The sequence below is a fragment of the Sebastes umbrosus genome, chromosome 5 (genome assembly GCF_015220745.1).
Source record: "Sebastes umbrosus isolate fSebUmb1 chromosome 5, fSebUmb1.pri, whole genome shotgun sequence".
Lineage (NCBI taxonomy): Eukaryota > Metazoa > Chordata > Actinopteri > Perciformes > Sebastidae > Sebastes > Sebastes umbrosus.
Window position 1 is genome coordinate 28003304 of NC_051273.1, and position 27978 is coordinate 28031281.

The 27978-nt window shown below is 42.3% G+C and overlaps 1 protein-coding gene across 1 annotated transcript in view; it reads left to right on the plus strand.

The window, feature by feature from the left end:
- Positions 1-27978, plus strand: part of zc3h3 (zinc finger CCCH-type containing 3) — a 75778-nt gene that overhangs the window by 28482 nt on the left and 19318 nt on the right. The window contains exons 4-6 of the mRNA XM_037769554.1: positions 13454-13610; positions 24417-24580; positions 27659-27737. Of these exons, the coding sequence (XP_037625482.1) occupies positions 13454-13610; positions 24417-24580; positions 27659-27737 (400 nt within the window). The remainder of the gene's footprint in view (positions 1-13453; positions 13611-24416; positions 24581-27658; positions 27738-27978) is intronic.

Consider the following 27978-nt stretch of genomic DNA (forward strand, 5'->3'; position numbering starts at 1 on the left):
TGTACTGAGAGGGACAGTTGAAAAATAAAGTTGTCTGTGCTCTCTGGTGACCAAATTACATAACGGCTATACTGTTTCTAAATTAACTTGAACATATCTTTGCCATTTCTTTTCTGCATGGCATCTGTCATATACGCTGAGTCGATATATCTGTCATAACCTAAAATCAGCTGGTAATATCGGCCATGTAGAAGCTCCTGATAATGAATTAGCTAAGTGAATGACCGAATTAATTAATATATAAAAATATTGGGATGAAAGAATAGTCAAAGTATGAAATGATGAGTAGTCGCCAGCAAAGGAAACAAGCAAGGAAGTAAAAACGAATAAACAGATACAAATAAATAAATAAAAGTAAATACAAAAATAAGACAAAAAAACATGAATTATTGAATAAACATTCCCTATATTTACCAAGTTAACACTAGTTTTGAGGTCAGCAATATGGACATTTTCCATTTTGCAGACCTTACAAAGACCACCGTATCATATACCCCATTTACACCTGGCATTAAAATATTGCAATTGGACAGTGCTTGACCACATGAAAGTACAGGTGTAAGTGCACCCAAAATGCATTGAGGACGGATTGGGTGATCCGATCGGCCATTGATCAGGCCTAGATACAATCTGGATATGAGATTTTAATGTTAGATGTAAAGGGGGTCAGAGTCAATACAACATTAAAAAAAAAAAAAATCAGAACAATAAAACAATATCCTCAGACCCATTGATAGTCTACTCTTTGGTCCACATGTCTTTCCCTTCTTTCTTTTCGCTTTCCCACTCCCAGTCTGCTGTATCTCAGCCCCCCCCCCCTCCCCCCACTCCTGGGGCAGCTTACTTGCTTGGGGGTCTTGACGTGTATCGCTCGAGGCAGAGGTTCACATCCCTTGTGGAATCTTGTGTTGCCCTTTAGGGATGCACTCACTTAACCTTGAAGAGCCTCTCACACTCTGAAAAGGTTTTATGTGACACACCCCCCACCCAAGCGTTTCACTCTCACAAACACACACACACCTACACTTTCTGTACTCACAAACACATGCACATATAACGTATATAATAATGGCAGTCCTTAAGTGAACAAAGCCCCAGGCTCTTCCTCTTGATGCGTCTAATGGGATCTGCTGATTGACAGCCAATGTCATCCCTTTGACCAAACATGACACTGTGTGTGTTTGACACACATGTCATGGGACACACATGAAATGTTCGTGGCGAATCGCAACCTGACGGATTCCTGACCGCCGTTACAGATTTCGTCAGCTCTCTGGGTTGGGGTCGGGGTCAAGGTCGAGTTCACAGGAAATGCATGTTTTCATCATGTCTTATTTACGTTATTGATGTGCTTTAGAGGCTACAGGAGCATATGGCGTCTCCGGAAAAGCACACATAGGAGCTATTATCATTTAATTATTCATCAAGGATGTTGTCTCCATGCATATTATTCAACAATTGGAAAAATACTTAGACATGAATTGTGCTCTTAACATGAGGAAAGTGTACCTTTTCATTAGGATGATATCGTTTTTGAAAGTATATAAACTTAATGCTGATTACACAGGATGGTCAAGAAAAGTAGCTGATCTCATCATTGTTAAAGCATGGTTATGTGTGGCCCTACGATAAGTATATTTTATCCGAGGGCTGGAAATCCAACATTTAACATATCAGAATTATTCTATTGTTAAAGCAACATCGGACATTTTGGGCAATACTCTTTTTCACTTTCTTCCCGAGAGGTAGATGAGAAGATCAATATCCCCTAGGGATGCACTGATCTGACTTTTTTCAGTCCCGATACCAATAGCGATACCTGGCCTTTGGGTATCGGCCGATAGATACGGAGTACCAATCTGATACGGAGTACCGATCAGATACCAGTGATCAATTAATAAGCTGTATGCCTCACTATGTGGAAGTGACTGGGATCAACATCAGGCTTGACTTAAACATCGCTTTCCTAACTTTGTAAAAATGTAACAAATAAATACATAGATGTAAATTTACTGAATTATTTATTATTAGAATAATAAATCGTACACCAGCAACTCGGTCAAAAAACTCTTAAATATTTACAGAATTACAATTCAGTTGTAAACCTTTTTAATGCAGCACCAATTGGTCAAAACGTAAACAGGAATTCCATTTCAACTATATCATGTATATAGTATATAAACATAGAATTGAATCGAATAGATCGGTTCCATTGTCACCGATATCCAATCCAGCTATTTGGGTCAGTATCGGCCCGATATCCGATCCGGTATCTGTATCGGTGCATCCCTAATATCCCACCCATGTATCTGAATTAAGTATGAAGATCAAACCAGGAGGTGATTAGCTTAGCTTACCATAAAGACTAGAAGCAGGGGAAACGGCTAGCCAGTTCTGTTCAAAATGACCACTGTTAACATCCCCGATGCTCACTAGTTAACATGTTGAATCTCATTTGTTTAGTATGTTCACAAATAGAAATGAGAGTTTGTGGGTTTCTTCGGGGTTTGGTGTAGTAACCATTTCCAAAACTCAGCTATCATATTGTAACCTGACCCGCCAGATTATTACACAGAACAATCTGAGAAGCAGTCATTGGAAAATGTTTGGAAAAAAGGTGATTGGATGAACTATCTGTCAATCAAACTAACTGAAGGCAAAAACATGACCTTCAGTGTTGTACCTTGCTTTTCTTTCAATGAAGAAATACTCTCCAGTTGTGATAGAACTGATGCTATTGCAGCATCTACGCTAATCTCTTCAGGAGCCGCCATCGTTGTTTACAACGAACAATCGCCTCTCCGTGTCATCTCACATACCTAAAACCACGCCCGTAGCTGCCAGTAGCTCCTCACAGTACGCTGATTGGTCCATTGTCTGGCTTGCCGGACACAAACACATTATTATTCAGAATTTCAACCGATAACCAGTCCTACTGCACACTGGCTCAAATCGACTCAAATTATTTCTAAAATATTTTTTTTTGTAGACTTCTAATATCCCATTATTTATTTTTATATTTTTGTCTCAAGGCATCTTGCTATTTCTAACAAATCTTTTTGGTTTATATGATCATTACATTTTTAATTGTATAGTTTTTGCGAATTCAGATTTAAAAAAAAAAACTCTACTTGTCGGTATAATATATCATAGCCATAGCAACAACCTACAAGCATGCATTTGTGTTTGCATTTGCCTGTGTGTGTGAGTCTGAGTGGAAGAATTCCCCCTCCCTGTAGCCTGAGGTTCCCTGGGTCAGCTGGTATATGTTACAGCTGATGGCTCCACTGCGATGATGGACGAGCCCACCCCCCACCCCCACCCCGTCATCACTACCACCACCACCCTCCTTCCCAAAACACACTCTTCCTCCTGAACACGCCTCTCTGCGGTGACATCACCACCACACTGGCTGACAGCTGGTGGCACGCACCAGGGGCCTCCTGTGTCAGTGTGTGGCCCCACGCAGCCATCAGCCTGTCAGCCCATGTCAACTCTTCATCCACATATACACACTAATGGAGCCCCTGAGTACTCATCTAAAAAAGAGTGCAGCAGGTCCGTCATACAGAAATACTTTTTTTAAATATAATACTGTTTATTCTCTGGCGTCTAACTTGCAGGCAAGTGTTAATTTGGTCATGACACAGTACAGAACTGAAGAGCAATTGATTAATGTGAAGCCATCTGTCTGTCATCACACTTACAGTTGCACCAGTTTTCTGAAGGCAGTTCTGTTTTTAGTCTGCAGGAATGAATAAAGGTCATATGCAATTATACTTACAGGCTTCACGTACTCTAACTTAAAGCGCCACTACTCATTATTTTAAATCTTAAACTGAAATAAAATGTGTAATATTAACTTGTAGTGAGGAACCCATAGAGAATTACTTCGGACTCCACAGCTCTGTTTGGTTTTACATTGAAAAATCAGTGCTCTCTGGTGGTCAAACTTTATAATATTGTTAGTGTTTCCAAAAGGTATAGTTTGGGTGTTTTGATGAGGGGTTGTATGAGGTACTTATCCATAGTCAGTGTATTACCTACAGTAGATGACGGTCGGCACGCCCCCAGTTTGGAGAAAAAGACAGGAGTTACCACACGGAAGCAAAGTAATGTACTGCTGTGGGCGGGGCCGCCTGCAAAACGTATTTTATCCACCTAAAAGAAAGGCTCACCGAAAAAAATCAATATCAGTTTATAGTGTACGATATGTTTAAAATATTTTCACCACTTTACCTGAACTGAAGCCGTTGTATCCATCTGTGCTCTCGCCTAAGCCGCCAGACTCCATTGAAAAAACTTGTAATTTTACCTTGCAGAACACAAGGATTGCTGGTCTATTCCACTGCCTCAATCGGTTAGTTTGTTTGTGTTATTGTGTGAGTTTGATGAATCCGAACTAACCGAAATCACATAATAACACAAACATACTAACCGATCAAGGCAGCGGTGGACCAGCAACCCCCGTGTTTTGCTTGGTAAAATGACATAGAATGAATGTTTTTTTTAATGGAGTCTGGTTGCTTTGGCATAGAGAACATAGATAACGGCTTCAGTTCCCCATTGGAAACATAGACTGTGTAGCTTTCTCACGGCAAAGTTAACTGCTGAAAATATTCTAAATATAGCGTACACTTAAACTGATTCACCTTTTTTTTTTAGGTGGCTAAAATACGTTTTGCTGCCGGCCCCGTCCACAGCAGTACATTGCTTTGCTTCCATGCGTTAACTCTTGTTTGCTTCTCCAAACGAGGGGCGTGCCGACCGCCGTCTACTGTACGTAATACGCTGAGATGGATACATTCAACCCCACTTCATAACACCCAAACTATCCCTTTAACTACCTTATACATGGTCTTTGAGCTTATGGTACTGTAATTGCTGGTCACTTAATGACCAACACAGACATCCAAACCACTGTGACGAGATGAACTCGGCTGATATAAATGTTAAAAAATGTTGGACAGGAAATAAACTTAGACCCAAGCCATTTCCTAGCAATATAATCTCACCACATGGTCCATATATATACACTAGTTACATATCTTTCAAGCCACTACATGACACATTAAACACACATCTTGATTGACAGCAGCTCAGGAATTCTAAATGGATCCACGTGATCTCAATGACCTTTTCTATCATCTTGGCAAAAGGAGGAACACTATAAGACTTTACAGGCAGAGATGCCTGAGGAGTGGTATATGGAGGTGTATGAACATTTTATGATCTCCTCTGCCCTCCTCAATATTTCTAAATCAAGATGTTAAACTTGTTCACATGCGACATCACCGGCAAAGCTCACATTCTAGTCATTCTCTAGGAGTACACGATATACTCTGATGAGTTACCCAGTATTTTTAAGACCTTGGAATGCAGTTCTCTGTTGGCAGGGTGAGGCATTGAACTCTGTTGACATCTCCGGGTAGTTTGTCAGGTATCACTGGGTGTCAAACACGCAGAGATCATATTATCATAACCACTCTGGCTTACAGCGGGGTTATTAAATTGCGGTAACTCCCTTGTTAAGTCTGATGTTAGCATGGTGCCGCTGTCTTCCGTAAGAGCGCTGGAGCAGTGGGAGTCAGAAGATGAGCCCCAGGGGACGGGAACATGGGATGGCAGGGGGAACAGGCACTGTCAATAATAAGATTTATTATCCATCGGGCCGTCCCAGGGAGGGGGCAGACGGAGACCGCTGTTCCCCGGAATTAGCCGTCAGGTATGGAGGGGGGGATCACTGGGGGGATCCCTAAGAGGATGGAGGAGGGGAGGGTTCGGTGCAGTGGCCTGTCAGTAGCCCCAGTCAGAGGGCTGAGGATAGAGAGATAGAGAGCGTGGAAGTATGGCAGCCAACTTTACTCAAAGTCTAGTCCACGCCGCTTAGACGAGGCTCAGTCATCTTAGGGGGGGATGTGACTCTAGTTCAACACTCCCAGATCCACTTATGTGATGGTACATCTGCTGCTTTATGTTGATAAAGCAGCATCTACATTAGTGATTTATCACAAGTTTTGAGCGGATTCCTGAGTTGGACTAACAGAAGAGGATCAGACATGTTACACATGACAGAGAGGATAAACGAGGGAAAAATAATCTTTGAGTTTGTTTTGAAGGGTTGGTTCACCCAAATTACATTTAGTGGTCTCTAGCAAGCAGATTGTTGTTGCCTTCTGCTTCTAACTTTTTTACAATGGAAGTGAATGGAAACAGAAGCAGTGAGACAATCGGACAGGTTGTACACAATTAAACAGTTCATCCAGATTATTTTAGGGCTCTTTGATAGGAGCCAACATTTAGTCTGTTTTCAAACTCTGGTGCAGTTCAAGCCCTGGTGTGGTTTGTTTGGGCAGTTGTGAACAAAGTAATCGTACTCTGGTGCGGACCAAAACAACCGGTCCGAGACCGCTTGCGAGAGGTGGTCTCAGACCGTTTCCAATCGAACCAAAACACAGGCCGCCTGTGCGGGCATTTGTTGAGATGGACTCGGGTAAATGACAGGTTAACATCAGTGGGAGAGGACTGACTTGATGTTTGGGCTGAAGAGAACATACACAATACACTAAATAATGAATGATTGTGTTTCTTACCTCATTGGAGTTCTTTATAGCAAAGTCACTACATTCCCAGGTCCCTACGTTTCCAATAGAAATTATCGGTAATAAGACACAAATTGTCAATTTCCACTGTTGAAACTAGTTCTGCTGATGTCTGCTCATATCATTTTTTAATGGTGTGAGCAAGAATGCACCGGTCCAACTTTTTCTCTTCTGATTTCTGCCGAAACTTAACACCGATCCGATACCAGTACTCTTTTTTTCTTTTCTTTTTTTTATTAAAACGTGTAGATACCTAATTGTGCGGAACTCAGTGGAAGGTAACATGAAGAAAGGGAATGCTGTGGCACTAAAATCTTAGAGTTGGCACCCCAAAGTGACTGAATGAATGTAACTGATACATGATACAAATTTGTAATATCATGGACAGATAAACTGTTAATGAAGCTGAGGAACAAAGAAACTTGAGCTGAAACAGTTAGTAAATTAAAGATCGACAGAAAATAATAAATTTCATAAGCAATTGTTTAAGCCATTTCTCAAATGTAAATATTTGCTGGTTAGTGAACGTCTCCTGAATCAATGGTCAAACAAAACAAGCAATTTGAAGATGTCCCATTGGGGCTCTTGGAAACAGTGATGGGTATTTTATTGACCGAATGATTAATCGAGAAAACAATCGACAGATTTATCAATAATGAAAAGAAACGTTAGTCGCAGCCCTGAAAGAAACTGTTGTGGATCGGATAAGTGGCTGATACCCTATTTGCTTAATCAGACGCTGATAGTGATCCCACAGATCGGAGCGGTGCATCCATAGGTTGAGCCTCACGAACAAATTCTGCTCACCCCTATTGTATTGTATTGTATTGTATTGGAGGCACAAATCTTAACCGGATAGCTTGAAACTTGAGCCAATAAAGGCCAAAATTATCTCCATAGATAGATTCCACTAGAGTGAGAAAATATGTTGGACCAACCCTTTAATGTGGCTCTGAGGCTGGAAGGCAGGCTACTCTCAGAAGGAGCGATGTGTGCAGCGCGCGGCGCCTAGAGTAGATCATCTGTGGATTCACAGCGGCGAGTCAGCGAGAGATGGATGGACGGCGTTGCGAGCTGCATGCGTCTGCAAACGGTGTCTTCACAGCACAGGGCGCCACTTCGCTCGCTCCCCACACATTGCAAGGCAGGCCACTGTCAAAGGTCTATTAAGGGAAGATTGAGACCCCAGGTGTATATGTGTGTGAGTAAGTGTGTGTTTGTGTGTGAGCGTGTGTGTTCACATGCTCATTGGTCATGGTCCTATAGTGGAAGATTGAGACCCCATTGCTCCCAGAGCCACTCAACCAACACAACCTGCAGTGGTTTACAATCAGAGCAACACCGTCCATCCATCCCTGCTGACACACACACACACACACACACTGAGGGATACACACAGAGTAAGGGAAACACACCAACAGCACAGCTCGCTATAGATGTCATTAAACAATAGCCGAGGTGGAACAGCTGTGTGACAGCGTCATGGACATTGCGGGTGTCATGATGTTGGACCGAGGGTTTAGCGGCAGATTGAGGTGCAGGTTAGGGATGGCGGGTGGAGGGCGCGAGGGGGGCGTACGAGGTTGCAGGGTGGGAATCGTAGCAGCACCTTTGACAAGCCCTATTTGTCATCTGCCAGGACGCCCAAATAGCTCTGACTGCAATACGGATGGATTGTGGGAGAAAAAGTGACTACAAGCCAGGCAACTAATCCTGTACAAACCCCCCTCCTCACCTCCACCCATACACTCTCTCTTGTGCTGTCTCTCTTCTCTTTCATAACCCAACACACACCCTTTACACCCACTAGCGAACTAGCAATATGGTTGAAAGCAGTACCGTTGCATTAATATCTGTATTTTTTCCCTGAAAATACAGTTTTATTAGTGTGAAATAACTATTGGCCTGGTGCCATTAAAGGGTAAATCCACTTAATCATAACTTGGGTCATATTTTCATAGTTTTGGCCCTCGTTTTTATCAACTCTGAAAACATTCTGGGATCTGAGAACGCAGTAACATCGCTAAAAGGAACTATCAGGCAGGTTTTAAACAAGCTAGAGGCCTTTACACACCTTTTTTTTTTTTTTTTTGGTGCGATTAAAGGTCTTTTGAACACCGAGTCCATATTTTTCGTCCAAAATTGGTGCACGATACATATAACCTCATGTTGTGTCAATCACGTTTACACACTGACTCTGAAAATATTGTCCATCATTACATTTTCTGAACAGGTTCAATTTTCTGCATTTTTTTTGACCACTCAGAGCCACCATCCATGTCATACGGCATCATCCAAAATAGCATCTGATAAACTGATTTATTTCGTCTCCCAGCACAAAGCACTTTACACTAAAGAAATAAAAGACTACAGAGATGGAATTTAAAGATAGATGTGGCAGGTGATTGCAGAGCAGTTTGGAATCGAAGATGGCCGCAAAACAAATGTAGGAAAGATTCAACAGTAGTGATTGTGCTCTAGGTAACAAAGAGAATAATAAAATGCATCAGGCTCAGTGTGCAAGGTATCTGTGCGTAACATTTTTTTATTGGATGGTAGATTAGATAAACACATATGAAAAAACGGACTTGGTATGGAAAGACCTTAATTCACACGTGAGTTTATTTTGTCGAAACTGTTGTTTTTGTCATGAATACTTTCACACAATAGACAAATATTACCTGTGACATGTGAGGAAGTTGATTTTCTGAGCTTTCTCACCATGATGTTCATTTAGTAAATTATGGTCCCATTTAGAGTCAAATAGACCATAAAGCAGGGTATGTTTTATGATTTAAGGCGTGGCTACGTTGTGAGTGACAGGTCGCTACCACGGCGTTTTCCAGTCTGAGAGTTGTCCGTGTTTTCGTCTTATAGCTTCAACCCTTCACCGTGTGTTTTCAGTTCATGAAAGTTAATTATAACCTTTTTGGTCACCGGAATATGTCTTATTCAGCATTCGGTTGTACTGAGCTCCACCCTCTCGTGTCACTTCTGGTTGCAAAAAAACAAGATGGTGACGGCCAAAATGCCGAACTTGAGGCTTCAAATCGGCAGTCCACAAACCAATAGGTGACGTCACTGTGACTACGTCCACTTCTTATATAAAGTCTATGTTTAAAACACATCCGATCGTTTGACTGTCGTGTGAGACTTCTTTTTAGCTATTATGTTGTGTTTTAATTCCAGCCAATCCGAATGGTATAGGTATATGGTCTAAAATATACTTCTAACTTGAACCTTCATACATACATGTGATGTTTGCAAGGCCCAGTGTGTGTGTTTCTGTGTATGTGTGCGTCCTAAACATGCAGTCAGTATTTCGACAGCCCCCCCAGCTCGCAGTGATTTGTCCACCAGTAAATGTTTGTCTGAGATGAATTCTCTGGCTGATCCAGAGCTGCATCCCGGCTGACAAATGAAACCCAGCGCCTGGGGGGAGGAAGAGTGAGGGTGGGGTGTGGGGGGAGTGGAGAGAGAGAGAAGCTGGAATGGGTAGAACTGGAAATCGAATCATTTTATTGTTTGTCACCGTGGCCCTCGTGGTCACGGTTTGTTATTGGACGCTAATTAAAACGGCAACAATCCTGACAATTGGCAATTAAAGACTTGTGAAAGAGGTGATAGGAAATGAGCTCCTCATCGGGTGCATAAACTCATTCTTTATCCCTCTTTCACACCTCTCTTCACTCTGTCTTTTCTCTACTCATTAGGAAGACAGAGTGCTGTCACTGACCACCACAGTGAATGATTGGTAGAAGGGGAAGAGCTTCGTGCAGATAATGACATCCAAGAGGGTTTTTTTAGGGGGTGGAATAATGTAAATGAATATGGGGAACAACTGATTGATGTTGCATTAAATCTTGCTTTTCAGGCTGTACCGTAGCAGTGGACGTTTTTTTACCTTTTCATGAAGTAACATGCAGCTAGTGGCAAATTAATTTATGAAAGGCTTTTTACATCAATGTCATTTTCCACAAAGCTTTTAATCCAAGTCTGTGAAAGCTTGGTGTTGAGCATATGTCCAGTTTACTTCATTTTGGTCAGATTGGCCCCCTAAGTCTGTCGGTAATAATAATATTGTACACACCAAGTACATTGCTGAGATCTGTGAACATGGTGACATCCCTTAAAAAGAAGACAGACGGGTCAAGAAACACAAGCAGTCAGAAAGGTTGTTATCAAACCAATTTCTAAAGTGGACCCATTATGCTTTTGTGCTTTTCCCCTTTCCTTTAGTGTGTTATATAGTTCTTTGTGCATGTTAGGGATGTCCATAATTAACCGTTTAACCGTCAACCGACATTAAGCATTTTAACCGATTAACGCTATCGGTTAAAACGGTTAAAAGAAATGTTAATAATTAACTCAAAAGCTGAGCGGCTCAGAGGATCGGCTCGTCACTTTAAGGAGAAAAGATGGTCCACCTTAACAGTCCACCTTAAGAGGCGGAGCCGGAGTTGCAGGATACAGGAAGTTGGCTCCGGTCTCTGGCTCGCTTGAGCGGAGGAGGTGTAGTTTCGTAGCATTTATTCACCGACAAATAAACTGTACACACGCAGGCTACACCTACGTTCACAGCTATACCGCCACCAACAACCTCATACTCACCGCCAACACACGGTCTGTTGGAAACTCGCTAAAGTTACGCAGACTACGTGTGCGGCGGCGAGCCTCCAGCAATGCTGGAGCTGCTAAAGTAGCACAAATACGCACACTGTTTGTTGACCACTCGCTAAAGTTATGCCGGGCAGACAAAGTATCGTTACGCCGGGCAGACACTCAGCTGACAACCTGCTTAACTAAACTAAATGTGCGTTGGAGACTTTTACTGGGAAAGTGGCTCGTGACACTACACGCAGCATCGTGGCTGCCAAGTTAACGCTCCCGGACGGGTGAACTGGGGACTACCGTCAACGAATATCTGTTATGCTCCTGCAGCTTGTACGAGGCACAAATCTTGTCGTTTAACGTTTAATAATTGGTTAACGAGGGTCGGTTATCAGTAAGAACATTTTTCAAAATGAGCATCCCTGGTGCATGTAAAAAGTCTGCAAAGTTACAAAATCCACGCCAAAAGGAGTTACTTTCCCCCCACAGAAACACTGCTCCTGAACTGCCTGATATGCCTTTTCTTCCATGACGTGGTGATGTCACCAAGTAACACATTTGCATAATGCCTGCCAAGCAGCTAGTTTGGCACGCCCTCAAACAAAGCTAGCTAGGGCGAAGCTGAAGCGGAGTCCGAAGAGTTTGATTCAGTTCACCAATCACAATAGAAGCTTTTTAGAAACGGAGTATTTCAGACAAAGGGTGAAAAAAGGTGCCACAGCACATGAGAAAAATAAAGTGTTTTTGAACATTGAAGTATTTAAATATGTTCTAGTAGAAAACCAAAATACAAGTATGCACCTGAGCATAATAGGGCCTTTAATTCAGTCACGTAAGACTAATTTGAAAGAGTGTCTTAAAAAGTTCTTAAAAATGAATTTATTTGATATAGTGAGCACAATAGGAGAAGTTGAAGGGATGAGTGGGTATGTTAGGAGTCTTTGACCCCATCGTGATTTCATATTTGTACAGGGGGTTGTCACGCCATGAGCCATTCAGGAATATTGCTCACAGAGGTCGCTGCAAATTCTGATTGGTTGAAGCAAAAAGTGTGACTGCTTTCGCTCAGCTAAATTGAGGAGGATTGAACTTTCTCTCAACTCCATTTGTATTTGACACAAACCTCTACAACAATTTTACCTTGCACTGCAGCTTGATTCTCACAATGTCACAAGATCACGCGAGAATGGCGGTATCTCGTCACACGAAAATCCCTATTTTCAGGCTTCAATTCATGCGTTTCTGTCATCAATGAGTGTCCTTTGAGGAGCTACTGGCAGCTACAGGCGTGGTTTAAGTGTTTGTGACGTGACACGGAGAGGCGACTGTTCGTTCTAAACAACAATGGCGGCTCCTGAAGAGGTTAGCGTAGATGCTTCAATAGCATCAGTTATATCAGAACTGGAGAGTATTTCTTCATTGAAAGAAGAGCAGAGAACGGCACTGAAGGCTTTCACCAATGGAAAAGACGTTTTTGCTCTTCTCCCGACTGGCTTTGGCAAGAGTTTGATTGACAGATGGTTCATCCAATCACCTGCCAAGTATGTTTTTTAAAGTGCCTGCTCTTTAAACAGTTTCCAATGACGGCCTCTCAGACGGTTCTGTGTAACAAACTATCTAGTGGGTCAGGTTTACAATTATTCACAATGATTCCTACGTTTCTGACCTCAGTAGAAAGGCTCTTGGTCCATATAGTCTTTGGTCTTTGAACCGATGTGAACGGGGACTTAGACGGCCCACAATGCAAATTCTGTTCTTTGTGCGAGCACGTCAGCCAGCATAGGCCATCATAAAACAACATGATGGATACACAGCCAAAGAAATAAATAAATAAAAACACTTTGTCCTCTTTTTTTTTCTATTCCGATCTCTCTACTCTCGCGCCTCTTCTCTGATGGATCTGTAAAACGATATAACGAATGAGACTTAAAGTGAGGAGGAGGGAGGGAGGCCAGGCAGGAGGGATGAAGGCAGCGAGCAAAGAGACAGAGGATATGATTTATTAGGCTCATAAAAATTCTGCCTTTGTTATTCCCTCTCATTTTTATACGTGAAGCTTATTAAAGAGCACACCTGCCAGAGTCCTCAGACAAACTTGTGTGTGTCTGCACAGTTTTACGCATTCGCATACATTTGTTCACATACCGACTGGATGTTTAACTATTGCTTCTGTTTCTGTGTGTGATCAGATTTTTAATTTGCAGACTTTCATACTCATTTGCCAACTTTGTTGTTCCCAGGTCCCGCCTCCTCCTCCCACCACCGTAGCCCCGCCTCTCAGCGGGTGTTCAGGACACGCTACAAGATGGTGACCCGCCCGGGCTCCAGCACCACGCACACCCTCCACCCTTACAACCCCGCCCTCTCTTGGAGAGCCAAGAGGATCCAGTCTGCCAGGTAATCCACATTAACAAAGACAAATCCACACACGCCTCCTGCAGGTCTGGGTTTAATGTGTCTCAATGGCTAACATCCCTCAGTGCAGAGCAGCGCCCTGTCTTTAATGTCACTGTCATGTGCGGCATGAGTGGAAGAGGTCGGGAATTTATGGCGCTCATTTTTACACAGTAGATAACCCAGAGAATAAACCATTTACACCAGCGTGCTCCTCGCATTAATTTATACCAGCAGGGAAAGCGCCTTACCCGGGACAGATACAGCGAGAGAGGAAGGGTGGGTGGATCTGTTTCTCAATGCCATTACAACCCTCTTTTTCACCCCCTCCATTCATTTATCTAACTTTCATCTCCTCTGTCTCAATCCTCTATCATTCTCACATTCTCACTCAAGGTTTTATCCACCAATGAGTCTTGATTACACAGTGAATAAAGTATCTGAAATAACGAATGATTAATCTCATTATCGGTTAATCTATAAATTGTTTTATTTTTTGACAAATGTTGTCTATAAAAATTACATCAAATGTCCATCACAATTTCCAAAAGCCCAAAGGGACATCTTCATATTGCTAGTTTTGTCTGACAAATGGATGGAAATCCAAATGAATTCACTTCATAATGAGAGAGAAAAGCAGCAAATCCTCACATTTGAGAAGCTGGAATCAGAGAACGTTTAACATTTTTCACTAAAATGATAAGTTAGATGTCTTTTTTTTTTTCTGTGATCAACTATTCAATAATTTAAATAATTTCAGTGCCATTCTGTGAATAAAGGAATCTGGAATCTTATATCACTTAAAGAGGACATGTTATGCTTTTGTGCTTTTCCCCCTTCCTTTAGTGTTATATTGTTTTTTGTGCATGTAAAAGGTCTGCAAAGCCCAAAGTCCACCTCAAAGGGAGTTACTCTCCCCCAAAGAAATACAGCTCCTGAACTGCCTGAAACACCTCACTTGAATCCCGTCCTTTCTTCTGTGACGTGGTGATGTCACCAAGTAACACATTTGCGTAATACCTGCCTAGTGGCTAGTTTGGCACGCCCTCAAACAAAGCTAGTTAGAGCAGAGCTGGAGCGGAGTCCGAAGAAATTGTTTCGGTTGACCAATCACAACAGTGGGCCAGCTGAGCAATCAGAGCAGACTGGGCTTTTTGGTCTTAAAACACTGTGTTTAAGACAGAAGATGAAAAGAGGTGCTGCAGCACAGCCAGTATGAGAAAAAATAAAGTGTTTTTTGAACATTAAAGCATGTAAACATGTTCTAGTAGAAACCCAGATTACAAGTATGCACTTGAAAAAAGCAGAATTGATCCTCTTTAAAAATCTATATATTAAGCTCTTTAACATACAGAGCTGAGAAGATATTTTTTGTGTGTGATATGACTGATTGTGTTGGTGATGTCACCTCTGAGGATGGAGAGTTAATTAATGTTTATGAGGAGGTCATTATCGGGTGACAAATGTTAAGTTAATGCCTTATTCATGGCTTTATCACTATGAAAGAGACACACTACAATGAGGTTTATTAACCAAGTGCTGTTTCCCTGCAGTGGTTACATACAAACTGAACTTTGACGTGAAAGCTCTGAACAGGTTGATGTGGTAGCTTTTGATGACCTGTTAATGTGTAGAGAATTAACAGGATGCTCTGCCTGGAAACTGACTGTGGTATGACTAGACTGTCTCTCACACACACACACACACACACATACGCATACACTCCAAACTAGGGTTGAAAGTGGCATGAGTTCTAGGTTATGCTCTATTGTAATTTAGGTTAGGGTTAAAATTCAAATGAAATTCCCAGCCCTGTTGTGAGCACCACAAACAAAATTCCACGCAATCCCATGAAATTGAAGTGGCATCAAAAATCTCAGAGGCAGATATCACAACATCTGAGCATATAAGAATGAAACTCTCTGTTGTGTTGAGTTCAAATAGGTATTTTCTTTGTAATTAAGGTGAGTTTAATCTTTCAGTTGTCTCGTGGTCGTGTATGTTTGGGTAGCTCTTCATAATTAAAGCATTTGTGTGCTTTTGTGTTTTGCGTGTGTGTGTGTGGTGGTTCATTTGTGTAATCCAGATTTGGTGAGACAGAGGGGCCCGGACCGTGGCTGGACTCAGCCTCTGGTGACTTATTACTATTCATTTAGCTGCTGCAGTAAATATTGATTCATCAAGGGATTTTCAATTTGAGCCCCGTGACATCTTGTGAAATATCACCAAGTGTGTAGAAGTGAGGAAAGAGATAGGGAAGGAGGGGGACAGGTCGGGTCCCCAGGGATAGTGGATTACCCCCTCCTCCACCCCCACCCACTCATGCACTCCTTTCTCATGCTTATCTATCTGTTTAACTCCAAAGACCCTCCACTTTTATCAGTTTGAAGCCATTGAGTGGAGCATGAGCTCATATTCTCTGCTCTTAACTACTGAGTGCTGCTCTTCATCTTTGGCCTATCAGACCCACTGATCCCTGTCCTCATATGTTCTCAGCTCTTATCTCTGGGCCTGTTCATAGCTGAACCCCTAACTCAAGGCCATGCATTTAAAAAAGAAATCACAGACCCAGCCTTGAATGGTGGTCCAGCGGGTCCCGATGCCTTCGAGCCAGGCAGCCTGTATGGATTCTAAAAGACATTGTTATAATGTGTGTTATAAGAATAGACTGTATATAAGAAGTAGACATAATAACCGTGACACACCCATTGTTTTGTTGACAGTTTTGAAGCCTCAAATTCGGCATTTTGGCCATCGCCATCTAGGGTTTTTTTTGTAACCAGAAGTGACACTGAAGCTAAGTACATCCGAATGCTGAATAAGATATTTTTAGGTGAAGTGTTACAAATTAAGGGCCCTCACACACTGGGGGCGTGACAAATTAATAACGCAAAAATGCGATATACTTGCCTGCGAATATTATATAGCCGTGACTTTTATTGTGAAAGGTAAGAACGGAAAAGGGGGTTCTGGTCTGTGCTAGCTTTGTCAAGGTTGAATAGAGTGATAAAGTTTGCCATCCTGGTTCCATAAGTATAGGCGCAACTCAACCTGTTTTTACCGCTTTTATTGCTTTTTGGTGAGGAAAAACTGGCACGGACATTTTCAAAGGTTGTCCGTTGACCTCTGACCTCAAGATGTGAATGAAAATGGGTTCTATGGGTACCCACGAGTCTCCCTTTTACAGACATGCCCACTTTCTGATAATCACATGCAGTTTTGGGGCAAGTCATAGTCAAGTCAGCACACTGACACACTAACAGCTGTTGTTGCCTGTTGGGCTGCAGTTTGCCATGTTATAATTTGAGCATATTTCTTATGTTAAATGCAGTACCTGTGAGGGTTTCTGGATAATATTTGTCATTGTTTTGTGTTGTTAATTGATTTCCAACAAGAAATATATACATACATTTCCATAAAGCAGCATATTTGTCCACTCACATGTTAATAAGAGTATTAAATACTTGACAAATCTCCCTTTGAGGTGCATTTTGAACAGATAAAAAAAATGTGCGATTAATCGCGATTAAATATTTTAATAGATTAACAGCCCTATTATTTATATAGCACCTTGCGAAGACAAAGGCTATTCAAACTGCTGTATACAAGAAAATGTACTAGAAGAACATTTAAAACCATGAATTTACAGGCGGAGATAACAATCAATCAAAACAATCAAACATTGAAGAGGGAAATAAAATTAGCCCAACATTTTCGCATCACACTCACCAACTTTACCGTCTCTAAAACCTTTTCAACCGGTTAGTCCCAGACATTCTCTGCTCCCAGGCCCACAGGGAGAGAGGTTTCCCGACCCAGCATGCTGTGCTCTTACCTGTTTTCAGCCATAACGAGCGCAGCGTGTGATTTAGTGCCGGGCGGCAGTTTGAAGGAGCGAGGGAATCGGCTGCCGTATTTCAACCCCCGCCACCAGAAAATAGATATAATCTCAACATTAACTCCATTAATAGTAGCAGGAGTTGAATTAAGAAAGCCGTAAAGCATGCACACCGGAGGATAAATTACGGCCTCCTTTCATCCCTCTCACACCCTCCCTATTTTTCTCTCCGCTGTCCCTTCTTTAATTTTCTATTTTCATGTGTTTGCTCTGTTGCTGTTCTTTGTTTTTGTTTTCTCTCTTCCTATAGTTAAGATATAATCAGACTTTTTTTGCCACATCCTATATATGCTTGAATTTATCTCATTCTTATCTTAATTTCTTGGCTTCTACTTGCATCTATCTTTTTCTAACTTACTTCTGACATAAATGTTAAAGCCCCCAACATGGCGCGACCCTCCACCCCAAATAAGTATACTATTTTTGAGCATATATACATTTACACACATACACACATTCGGTCCAGGCGCTCATCTCCTTTAGTGCTTCAGTATCGATCAGTACAGGATGTAAGAGACTGGGCAATAAAGTGAAGCAGCGCTCCCTCTTCTTCACTTCTCTCCTCCTTTTCCCGCATTCACTCCTTCATTCATCCCCTTTTATACCCCAATTCATTCATTTACTCATTACTTATCACATTAGTCATCTACCCGTCACCTACAGTCGCGTGTTGTGATCCTCCTCTGCTGCTGTTCACACTGCACTCTACACAAATACTCTTCTTAATGTTATTTTCTACCATAAAAGAGGATTTTCTTCATTACAGCCGGCTCCCTTTTAAGTTGGATTTGATAGGATCGCGACGCGTAATGACACTCGCTTTGGTTTCCTTTAAGTGCCTGAAGAAGAGCAGCAGTCCTCACTGTTGGAATTAGCCAGATGACTGTTTTTGCTGTGCTCTGTTTCAAGGGTAACTGTTTCCCCAATATGAGCTTACTAATGCTTGGGTTGCAGACAAATAGACAAGGGCAGCATTATTCGGAGCAGTCGCGCGACCCTCCAAATTCTTCCCTGTCACTAAAACAAAAGTCGGATCATTCATCAACAGCACCGGTAGTGCTGAATCGCGCTCTCCTTTATCTGTGCATCGCATGGTCAGAGCAGTGCACGCACACACACCTGCTTGTAGACACACACACACACACACGTACGTGCATACGTATGCAGACTAGTCACAGGGGAGTTTGTGCACGCCCTTGCCCCCTTCTTTGTTTCTTCCTTTTCTCGACATATTTTACTTTTTCTTTTTGGGGAGTTTAATGTTCTTTTACTGCGACCTCTAATCACTGTCTTTATGTTTTACAGCACAACTGAATGAATGAAAGTACAGGGATTGCACTTCAGGGCACAATAAGTTGATGAATCGATTGACAGAAATTTAACTGACAAGAAATGTGATTTATCGTTGAAGTCATTCATCGAGAAAAAATGCTTCACATTCTCTGGTTCTAGCTTCTCTAATGTGATTATCTTCTTTTTTTCTTTTATTGTAATTATTACAATATCATTGTAATTTGAATATCTTTAAGTATTTGACCTTTGGTCAGACAAAATATGACATTTGATGATGTGACTTTGGGCTCTGGGTATGTTTTAATTGCCATTGTATAGACCAAATGACTATGTAAGTAAGCAAAAGTCTTTTGGATTAATTGATAATGAACAGCTCATGATAATGTAGAGTGGGTTTATTAAGCGTTGTTTTGCATTGATTTTGAGAGCAAAAACAATAAGCGCACTGAGACTGAACCTTACAGTAAATGCACCTTTAAACACACAGTTCACTTTCTATACCGATGATTGTCGTATACCAAATCAATACATTCTAAAGTGTTCTGATGATGCAGCTCTAATACCACTGTTAAGTAACTCGAACAACCCTGGGGCTGCACCAACACGGCGTAAACAAAGTGGTCGAGTGGAGTGATAATAATGCTCTTGAGATTATATAGCGTACACTTAAACTGATATTGATGTTTTTTTAGGTGAGCCTTTCTTTTAGGTGGCTAAAATAAGCTGCCGATCCCCGTCCACAACACTATATTACTTTGCTCCCGTGCTGGTACTCCTGTCTGTTTCTCCAAACTGGGGGGAGTGCCGACTGTCATCTTCTGTAGGTAATACCCTGACTATGGATAAGTACCTCATACAACCCCACTTCAAACCACCCAAACTATCCCTTTAACACAAAGAAAACAGATGGAATAGTATTTGGTTGACCAGCTGACTCTCAGATGAGAGAAAAGTTCCTATTGTTATCAATAATGAAAAAATCAAGCAGGTACTTTCATATGAATTCTTGGTTGTAAAGATAGACCATCTGCTATCTTGGAAAGACTACATTGAATTTGTCTGCAAAAGGAGAAAAACAAATGATTTATTTGTTCCGCTGCCTTAGGTCTTTTGGGGTGAGTAGACAAATTCTTCTCTTGTTCTTTACTTCTATGATTGTGGTCAACCCCTTGAGAAACTCTATGAATCAGCCTACCATAATAACATATCGATAGGGCTGTCAATCGATCGAAATAGTTCATCGTGATTAATCACGAATTAATCGCACATATATGCTCAAATCATAACATGGCAAACTGAAGCCCAACAGGCAACAACAGCTGTCAGTGTGTCAGTGTGCTGATTTGACTATGACTTGCCCCAAACTGCATGTAATTAATCTTGAAGTGGGCATGTCTGTAAAGGGGAGACTCGTGGGTACCCATAGAACCCATTTTCATTCACATATCTTGAGGTCAGAGGTCAAGGGACCCTTTTGAAAATGGCCATGCCAGTTTTTCCTCGTCAAAATTTTGCACAAGTTTGGAGCGTTATTTAGCGTCCTTCTCGACAAGCTAGTATATACGAAAGGACTCCTTAGGTTTTTCTAGTTTCATATTATACCAGTATCTTCTAGGTTTAAAACGGAGCCCGCTACAACCTAAAAAGTGCAAGTTGTGTTAATGTGTTAAAGAAATTAGTGGCGTTAAACAATTTTGACAGCCCTACATATTAAAGGTGCCAAATTTGAAATTCAGAGCATATCGCTTGCCTCCACACGGCTCTCAACATGGCGACGACTGAGCCAGCAGCTTGCAGCCAAAGGTGCTAACAGCGCTAACAATAATAAGAAAAAAAAAAAGAAAAGAAAAAAGGCAACAGTGCTGACAGAGTTAACCTGGGGGGGAACCGGAGACTGGGTGCTACACTTCTATGACGCCGACAGTCTGAACTGCGTTATAAGCTGTAACCTCTGTATGAATGCAGTGCAGACCAGTGGCGGTTAGGTAGCCAGTGGGGCAAACCCACTAGCAATAAAAGGCACGCGCGACCGGCCCGGCTATATCAATAAAGCACGGAGAAGCTCGGATTATAACACACACACAGAGTAAGAGTGATTTCATTCTCTGCTCAGGTAGACATTACTCTAATATACGTTGAAGGGTCTTGAATATATTGTCTGCGCTGATTGTAGAAGTATGTTAAATGTATGTTTCCCTGTTTCTTGTCTTAAATTGTTTCTCTTTGTGGATTCTTGCAAGTGGAACTGCTGTGAAACAAAGAGCTAAAAGAGGCTAAAAACTGGTGATAATCCCACATGGGTTTGTCACTATGAGTTACGTGTTGTTTTATTAATTAATATAGAAAATATTGGTTATTGCAGCTTTAAATTGTTGAGCAGTTTGTATGATGGCAGTATGGATGTGTCCCTCAAGGCCTTGTAGCAGAAATGTAGACAGTGAACAGTGTGTGTTCAACATTGAAAGGGCTCCCCCCTGGTTGTCCAGCTTGGGAGGATTTGTGCATCAGATGGGCCTGGAGCGTCTCTGATAACAGATATCTCTCTGGAGGTCAAGGGCATCACGGGGAACAGGTCAAGGAGAGTCTGGAGACAGACAGAAAAAACACCTACTCCTTTTTAAATGACGTTATGCCTTTTATGCTGTTTTGATTCGGATGTTGTTTCCACTTTTTGCTTCCTCCTTTCCTTCCTCTTCCCCCACCCTCATTAGAGGCAGATTACCTTGTTGTTAAGATAATCTGCTCCTACAGAGGCGGTTTTCAATAATGGTGTTCGGGGTGAAACTCATTCACGTGGCCGTGCACAGAAGTCTGAGAGCTTCATTTGTGCACAAAATACTTAATGATTGTTGTTTCGATTCCTTGAGGGGGCAGGGTCAAAACAGGTCACATGCTTATTTCCCAGAAAAACAAACTTTTATTTTTAAAACTTTTACTCAATTCATATTCACAATTCATTTCATACAGTTTATGGAACCTGTGAATTATTTTCATACAGTTTAATTTGGTTGCTATTATTCAAATATAATATGTTCTTTCTTTTTCTTAATTCACTGTACTGCAACTGTAACACTGAAACTTGCTGGAATGACACAGAGTCCAACATACGTCAGGCCACTAAATACAATCAGCCAGTTTCCCGATCGGGCCAGCCCTCGAAAAAGTTTCATACAAACAATTTTCCGGACATTGCTTGGCGAGTGACGTCACTAGGTCTTCGCTCTGTTCTGCCCTTAGATAAGATACTAAAAGTAGAGGGTAGACAATAACAGATACAGGCAGGCTTGCTTCATAGATGACACGGCGGTCAATATCAACAACAAACTATTTGAATCATAGACTGTATATATAGATGGACGACGCGTCTCCACTTCCTCCCACTGTACAAAAGTGAAGCAAAAATATTGGAATATGAGAAATGCCATCTTGAGATTTTTGGAGCCAGAGTCTGTGCAGTAGTGATCAGGGTCTGGAGCTGCGGTATCGAGGTCCCGCCCACATACCCGCTCAAGCCAATTATGAGCCGAGCACGGCTACAGCTTGTTAGCATGAGCTACGTAGCTGCTACGTTAGCACCACAGTAGCAGTTTAGCTAGGCAGTCACAACAACTAACCATAATATCTTTATAACTACATTCATGATGAAATTGACACGTGTTCTATTACACAGGCGGTTTTAGAAAGTTAAAGTTCGCACCCCCTTTTTATAGCATCAAATAACTAATTAAAACCAGATTTATCAGAATAATGCACTTAAACACTTGACCATACATCAGTGATAAGAACTACCTAGAATGACAGAAACTATGTTTAGGAAAATGTATGATGCTCCATCCGCTAACATTGAGGGGGGCGGGGTTTATGACCTATACTGCAGCCAGCCACCAGGGGGCGTCTGAGATGTTTTGGCTTCACTTTTAAGGGGCTGTCATGTCGTCCATCTTTATATTCAGCCTATTGTTGAAACACGATAGAACATTCATTGCATCTTGGAGAAAAAAATACGACTGGGTTAAAAATGATGACTGGTGTTAGCGTAGCTGCTTTAAGGAATAGCTCAGTGCAATAGTGTGTGCGTAGTATGTGCGTAGTGTGTGCGATGCAAGTGTGTGGTTGAGTGAGAGAGAGAGAGAGAGAGAAGATGGTTGCACTTACAGCAAACAGATGTTGGCAATCGGAGCAGAGAATAAAACCTGCGGTCCATGGTGCACGGTTTACCCAGACTAGTGTGCTTGCAGCTCTTATTGATCTTCCCTTAGTGCCTAGACAAAACTAAAAAAAAATGCATCGCTTTGCGCAGCACCATCCAGTCCAGAAAGAGCACCAATGTGTAGTTGTTTAGGAACCGATGAGCAGAATCCAAATTAAAATTTCTTAAGGATTCTTTTAGAAATGGACTCGATGCCCAACCCTACCGGTCGGTCACCCCCCCCGACTGCAGCCCAGTATCAGGGTTAACTACCGTCTGTGTTAACTGTTCATGTCATATCCCCATTAACCTCCATTGTGGCTCCCTAGGCCGCCCGGTCCCTGTTTAAGCCTCCCTGGGTGGCAGTCAGCGCTCCAACATTAGCCTCCATTACAGCTCCCCTGGCTGCAGTTGCCCTGTGTAGGGCAGCCACTGATCTTGTATCAGTGTGAAACTGAGTGTCTGTGCTGCTGAATTATGGGCGCGCAGTCAGGTAGGCCGTGTACGTGAAACGCAGCTGATGGCTGATATTTCCTCTTGTTTTTTTCCTTATTTGTAGCAGTGCAGCAGCTCCCCGCCGGGCTGCGGCGTGTTAAGCGTCCGTGTCAGTTGTTTTGTGCGCGGCGTGCATTCGGGGTAACCCTCTCTTCTCTTTGTAATGGGAGGCATGAACTCTCGCTCTAAACCCATTTCCAGCCCATCTGAAATACGGCAGCAAATTACCTCCAGCGGCACCCTGCACACCAGCCCCAATCCGCCCCAAATAGAAGTGACAGGACAGCGCAATTTATCGCCATAACCCCTGCACCGCCCCACCACCACCCAGCAAGCTTCGCGCGTACAGCCGCCCCACACATACACCGAGTCTACTGAGTGACTTCTGAATGGTGAGCATGTGTGTGTAGAGGCCTGTGATTGTGTGTACTGTACATACTGTAGCAGGAGTGTGTTGTGATACTGCGTGTGTGTGTGTGTGGTCTCTTCGCTCCAGTGTAGGGGCCAACCTCGCTGCTCTGGCCCCCTGCCCTGCCTATTATCTCATTGATTTCCTCCTCTCCTCTTTTCAATTCTCTCCATTTCCACACTGCCGTCCTTTCCATTAGAGGAGCAATTTAACAGAGTGCTGTGACATGGGAGGGAGAGAGAGGGAGGGGAGTCTGGAGGATGGGAAACATAAAGTGAGGAGGGGAGATCTAGTGAAAGAGCTTGAAAAGAGGGGTGGAACTGAGGAGAGGGATGAGCAGATAGTATCGTCCCACCTCAGAGGATGGCATGAAAATGAAAATTTCACACATAATTAATAATCATTCAAAGTTGTAATAAATAAAGCAGAATCCTTTAAGTGAATGTATAACTTTAAGATCATTTCCAAATGTTTTCTTATATCTGATTTCATCTGTTTTTCTTCTTCTGTCCCTCTTCCTCTCAGGAGTTTCCTTCAGAGCCGCATGCGAGCTCCCCACGACAGACACCCGTCATCCACCCAGCACTGGAGGGGTAGCAGCATGTGCTGGATTCGTGGTTCCCTGTACCGGGTGTCGGCCAATAAGCTCTCCCGCACCGTGGGGTCCAACATGTCGATCAACCGAACAGGTACTCCGACCGTCACTGTGTCGGCAACACTGACGACATACAGATTTTGTGCAGGGCCGAGTGAAATGATTGGACGGGCTTACTACAGTCCTGCGACAGTCACAGATACCAGATTTGTTTTCTTTTTTTCATCAGGGCATTTGATTTATTGATTGATGTCAGGATGTAATGAGAATTTCAACAGATAGGACAAAAAAAAAAAAAGGATTTGAACAACACCACCAACCCTACCTTTAAGTATTATGTAGTAGACCTCTGCTGGTTGTGACCACGGTGCATGTGGGCGCAGCCCTCAGCTGTGGCTGGCTCACACACACACATCGTAACACATTGGTCATCTGATCTAAGCACCGCCGGTTCATATGCTGTGTGGCTTAATGATGTTTTCTTAGCTAATCTTAATAGGAGCAGTAAAGTGTAGCCAAAGTGCAGCTACTGTAGCCAAATCCAATTCCTTTTTTTGTGTTTTTTTTTTTTAAACTAAAAAAAAATGTTTTAACTTCCAACATTTTTAGATGAATGTGTTGATAATGATTCTCATTTCAGATTTTATTTTTCTTCACTTGCAGTGTACAAGTGTAGTGAAGTGTTTGATTTAGAATCTGGTTAATATACTGTATATGCATCAATTGAAATTGTTGTAATAAAAGCACCTCAGATCACAAGGGTTAGAGGTTATGTGCTGCACACACATTACAAGTTTGTTCATCCAAGACTGGCTGCCTGGGTATCAATTGAAATGCCTGATTGCCAATATGATACCCGGTATGACACCACAACTTGTTCTTTTTTTTCAATATGTTTGAAAACTAAAAACATGTTTTTCTACAAAATCTTTATTTCATTTAACACAACACTTCTAAATGTTGTCTACACACCACAATCAGCTGTACAAGAACTTTGCGTGTACAGTCTCATATTGGCAAAAATTCAATCTAAATCCGGAACTGTAGCAGAATAAAGAAGAGTGTGAATCTGACCTGTTATTTAATACTAGCATCTGATAGTCAGTGCATCGGACACATTTCAGTCGGTACCAAAAATGTCCTGAGGTTTGATACCCGGCCCTATTCTGGACATGGATTAGATGGCAGCGAGTCAGTGTGCACCCCGAGGTGATAAAGGAGTGTTTATTCATGTTTGTGGCTGCAGCTCTGCCCACATGCTCTCTAATAGACTTACAGGAGCTGGCTGGATTTTGCCATCTGAAATAATAAAGTTGTCATCTGTCAGAGCAGAGAGGGGGAGGGGTCCGGAGAACCGGACGGTGCAGATTAAAGCCCGGATCTGCCTCCACCTCCTTCACACTTCTTTCACATACACATTCTGTAGCCACTACACCTGCAGGTGAAATTGAAGAGCTCCATTCTGTTAAACTCGTGACCGGCATCCCAACACACACACACACACTTCCCTTGCATTCTCCAGAAACACATGTACCTCAGGTATCCTCCCAGCAGGACTTGTGATTTCACATCTTCCTCCCCGGCGAGCTTCACATTTGTTTTTGGTCTGGAGCCACCGGCCTTGTAATTCAGCTCCGCTTAAATCACACCAGAGCGCCCACTTGATGAGAGCCTTAACAGCTAAAAAAAGTTCAGAAATTAGAGGCCTGAATAAGATCAACTGCCATCTGTAACCTCAGCCTCCTTGTCCTCCTCTCCACTCCTCTCATGGCCTCCAACAACCCTCCACACACACACACCTTTCCCTCCAGCGTTTGTGGAGTGCATTGGGTACATAGTGTTTATGATGTTCTCAGACAGAGCTGGACGTCACGTTTGGCTTTGGCACCAATGCGTCAAACCACCACCACAGTATAAATAACCCCGCACATATCAGGTTGTTATTGCATTTGGCTGCACAAACACACACTCAAGACAGCTTCACTTCTGTCATATTGGATGTGAATAGCACCAATAGTATTTTTAAATTGTTTTATTTTAGATGAGACTTTTGTAACACGCATCAAAACGTGCAGGATGAATAAAGAGACAAAAAAAACACCTCCACGCTCTTTTCAGATATGTAATCCGTGTCTTCATCACCATGCCAAACTAATTGCTTGTGATATTGTGGTAACATTTCACAACATAAGTCAGTTAAGAGGAGTTAAAGGGATAATTTGGGTGTTTTGAAGTGGAGTTGTATGAGGTACTTACCCATAGTCAGTGTATTACCTACAGTAGATTACAGTCGGCACGCCCCCAGTTTGGAGAAGCAGACAGGAGTTACCGCATGGAGGCAAAGCAATGTACTGCTGTGGACGGGGCCGGCAGCAAAACTTATTTTAGCCACATAAAAGAAAGGCCCACCTAAAAAAAAATCAGTTTTAAATGTACACTATATTTAGAATACATTCACCGCTCTCCCTTACCGTCAGACAGCCCAATCCAACGGGCAACTGAATCCGTTGTATCCATCTATGCTCTCACCAAAGCCACCAGACTCCATTAGAAAAAAACTGTAATTTTACCTCACAGAACATGTGAGTTGTTGGTCTTCCGCTGCCCCGATCGGTTAGTTAGTTTGTGCTATTATATACAAACCCCCTTCAAAAAACCCAAACTATTCCTTTAATGCAATGTAGGACATGCAGAAATATTGCTCCTGGACATGTGTCATGTTGGTACTGGTAATATAGGCAAAGTGTAAAAACACAAACAGTTACAGATCAGTGTCAGTTAAGCTGTAAGTGCGTGATTATACTTGTGTTGTTGATGTAAAGATGTGGTGTGGTCTTGTATTTGTGCTTTCATAGAGCAAAATAGCAGTTTGTACGTTTGTAATTTTACATCGGTTTGATACTAAAATGACGCGGGGAGTGGATCTGGACATTTACATGAGGTAGCAGGGACTGCAGGTATTGGAGAGAAAGTTGACATATTTTGTAACAAAGAAACGAAACATTTTGCTGTATCCATGGGACAAAAACAACACGCCCAATTAGTGGATTAAGAGTTCATCACTACCATTTCTGTTGATTTAATGTGAGTATTATTTGCTAGGTTAAACTGAAAACAGAACACAGAATCCCTTTTATATTTAATTTCACGTGTCTCTTTTCTCCACATTTAGGAAGGTCTTTCGGCCCCGCCCACGTCTCCTCCATGAGTCCTGCTTTCAATCGAACCTCCAGTTCTCGCCATTTAGCCAGGTAAGCATATCACACCGCCAACCTGTTTCATCTCTTCTCATCAGAAGCATTCAAGCACAAGTGGAGCGAACATTTCTGCATACATATCCAACTTTTAACTTAATGGTACAGTGTGTAAGATTTGACGGCATCTAGTGGTGGGGTTGCAGATTGCAGCCAACTGAATTACCCTCCGCTCACTCCTCCCTTTCCAAGACTGCGGTAACATGAGCAGCCAAGTGCGAAACCATGGTAACGCTGT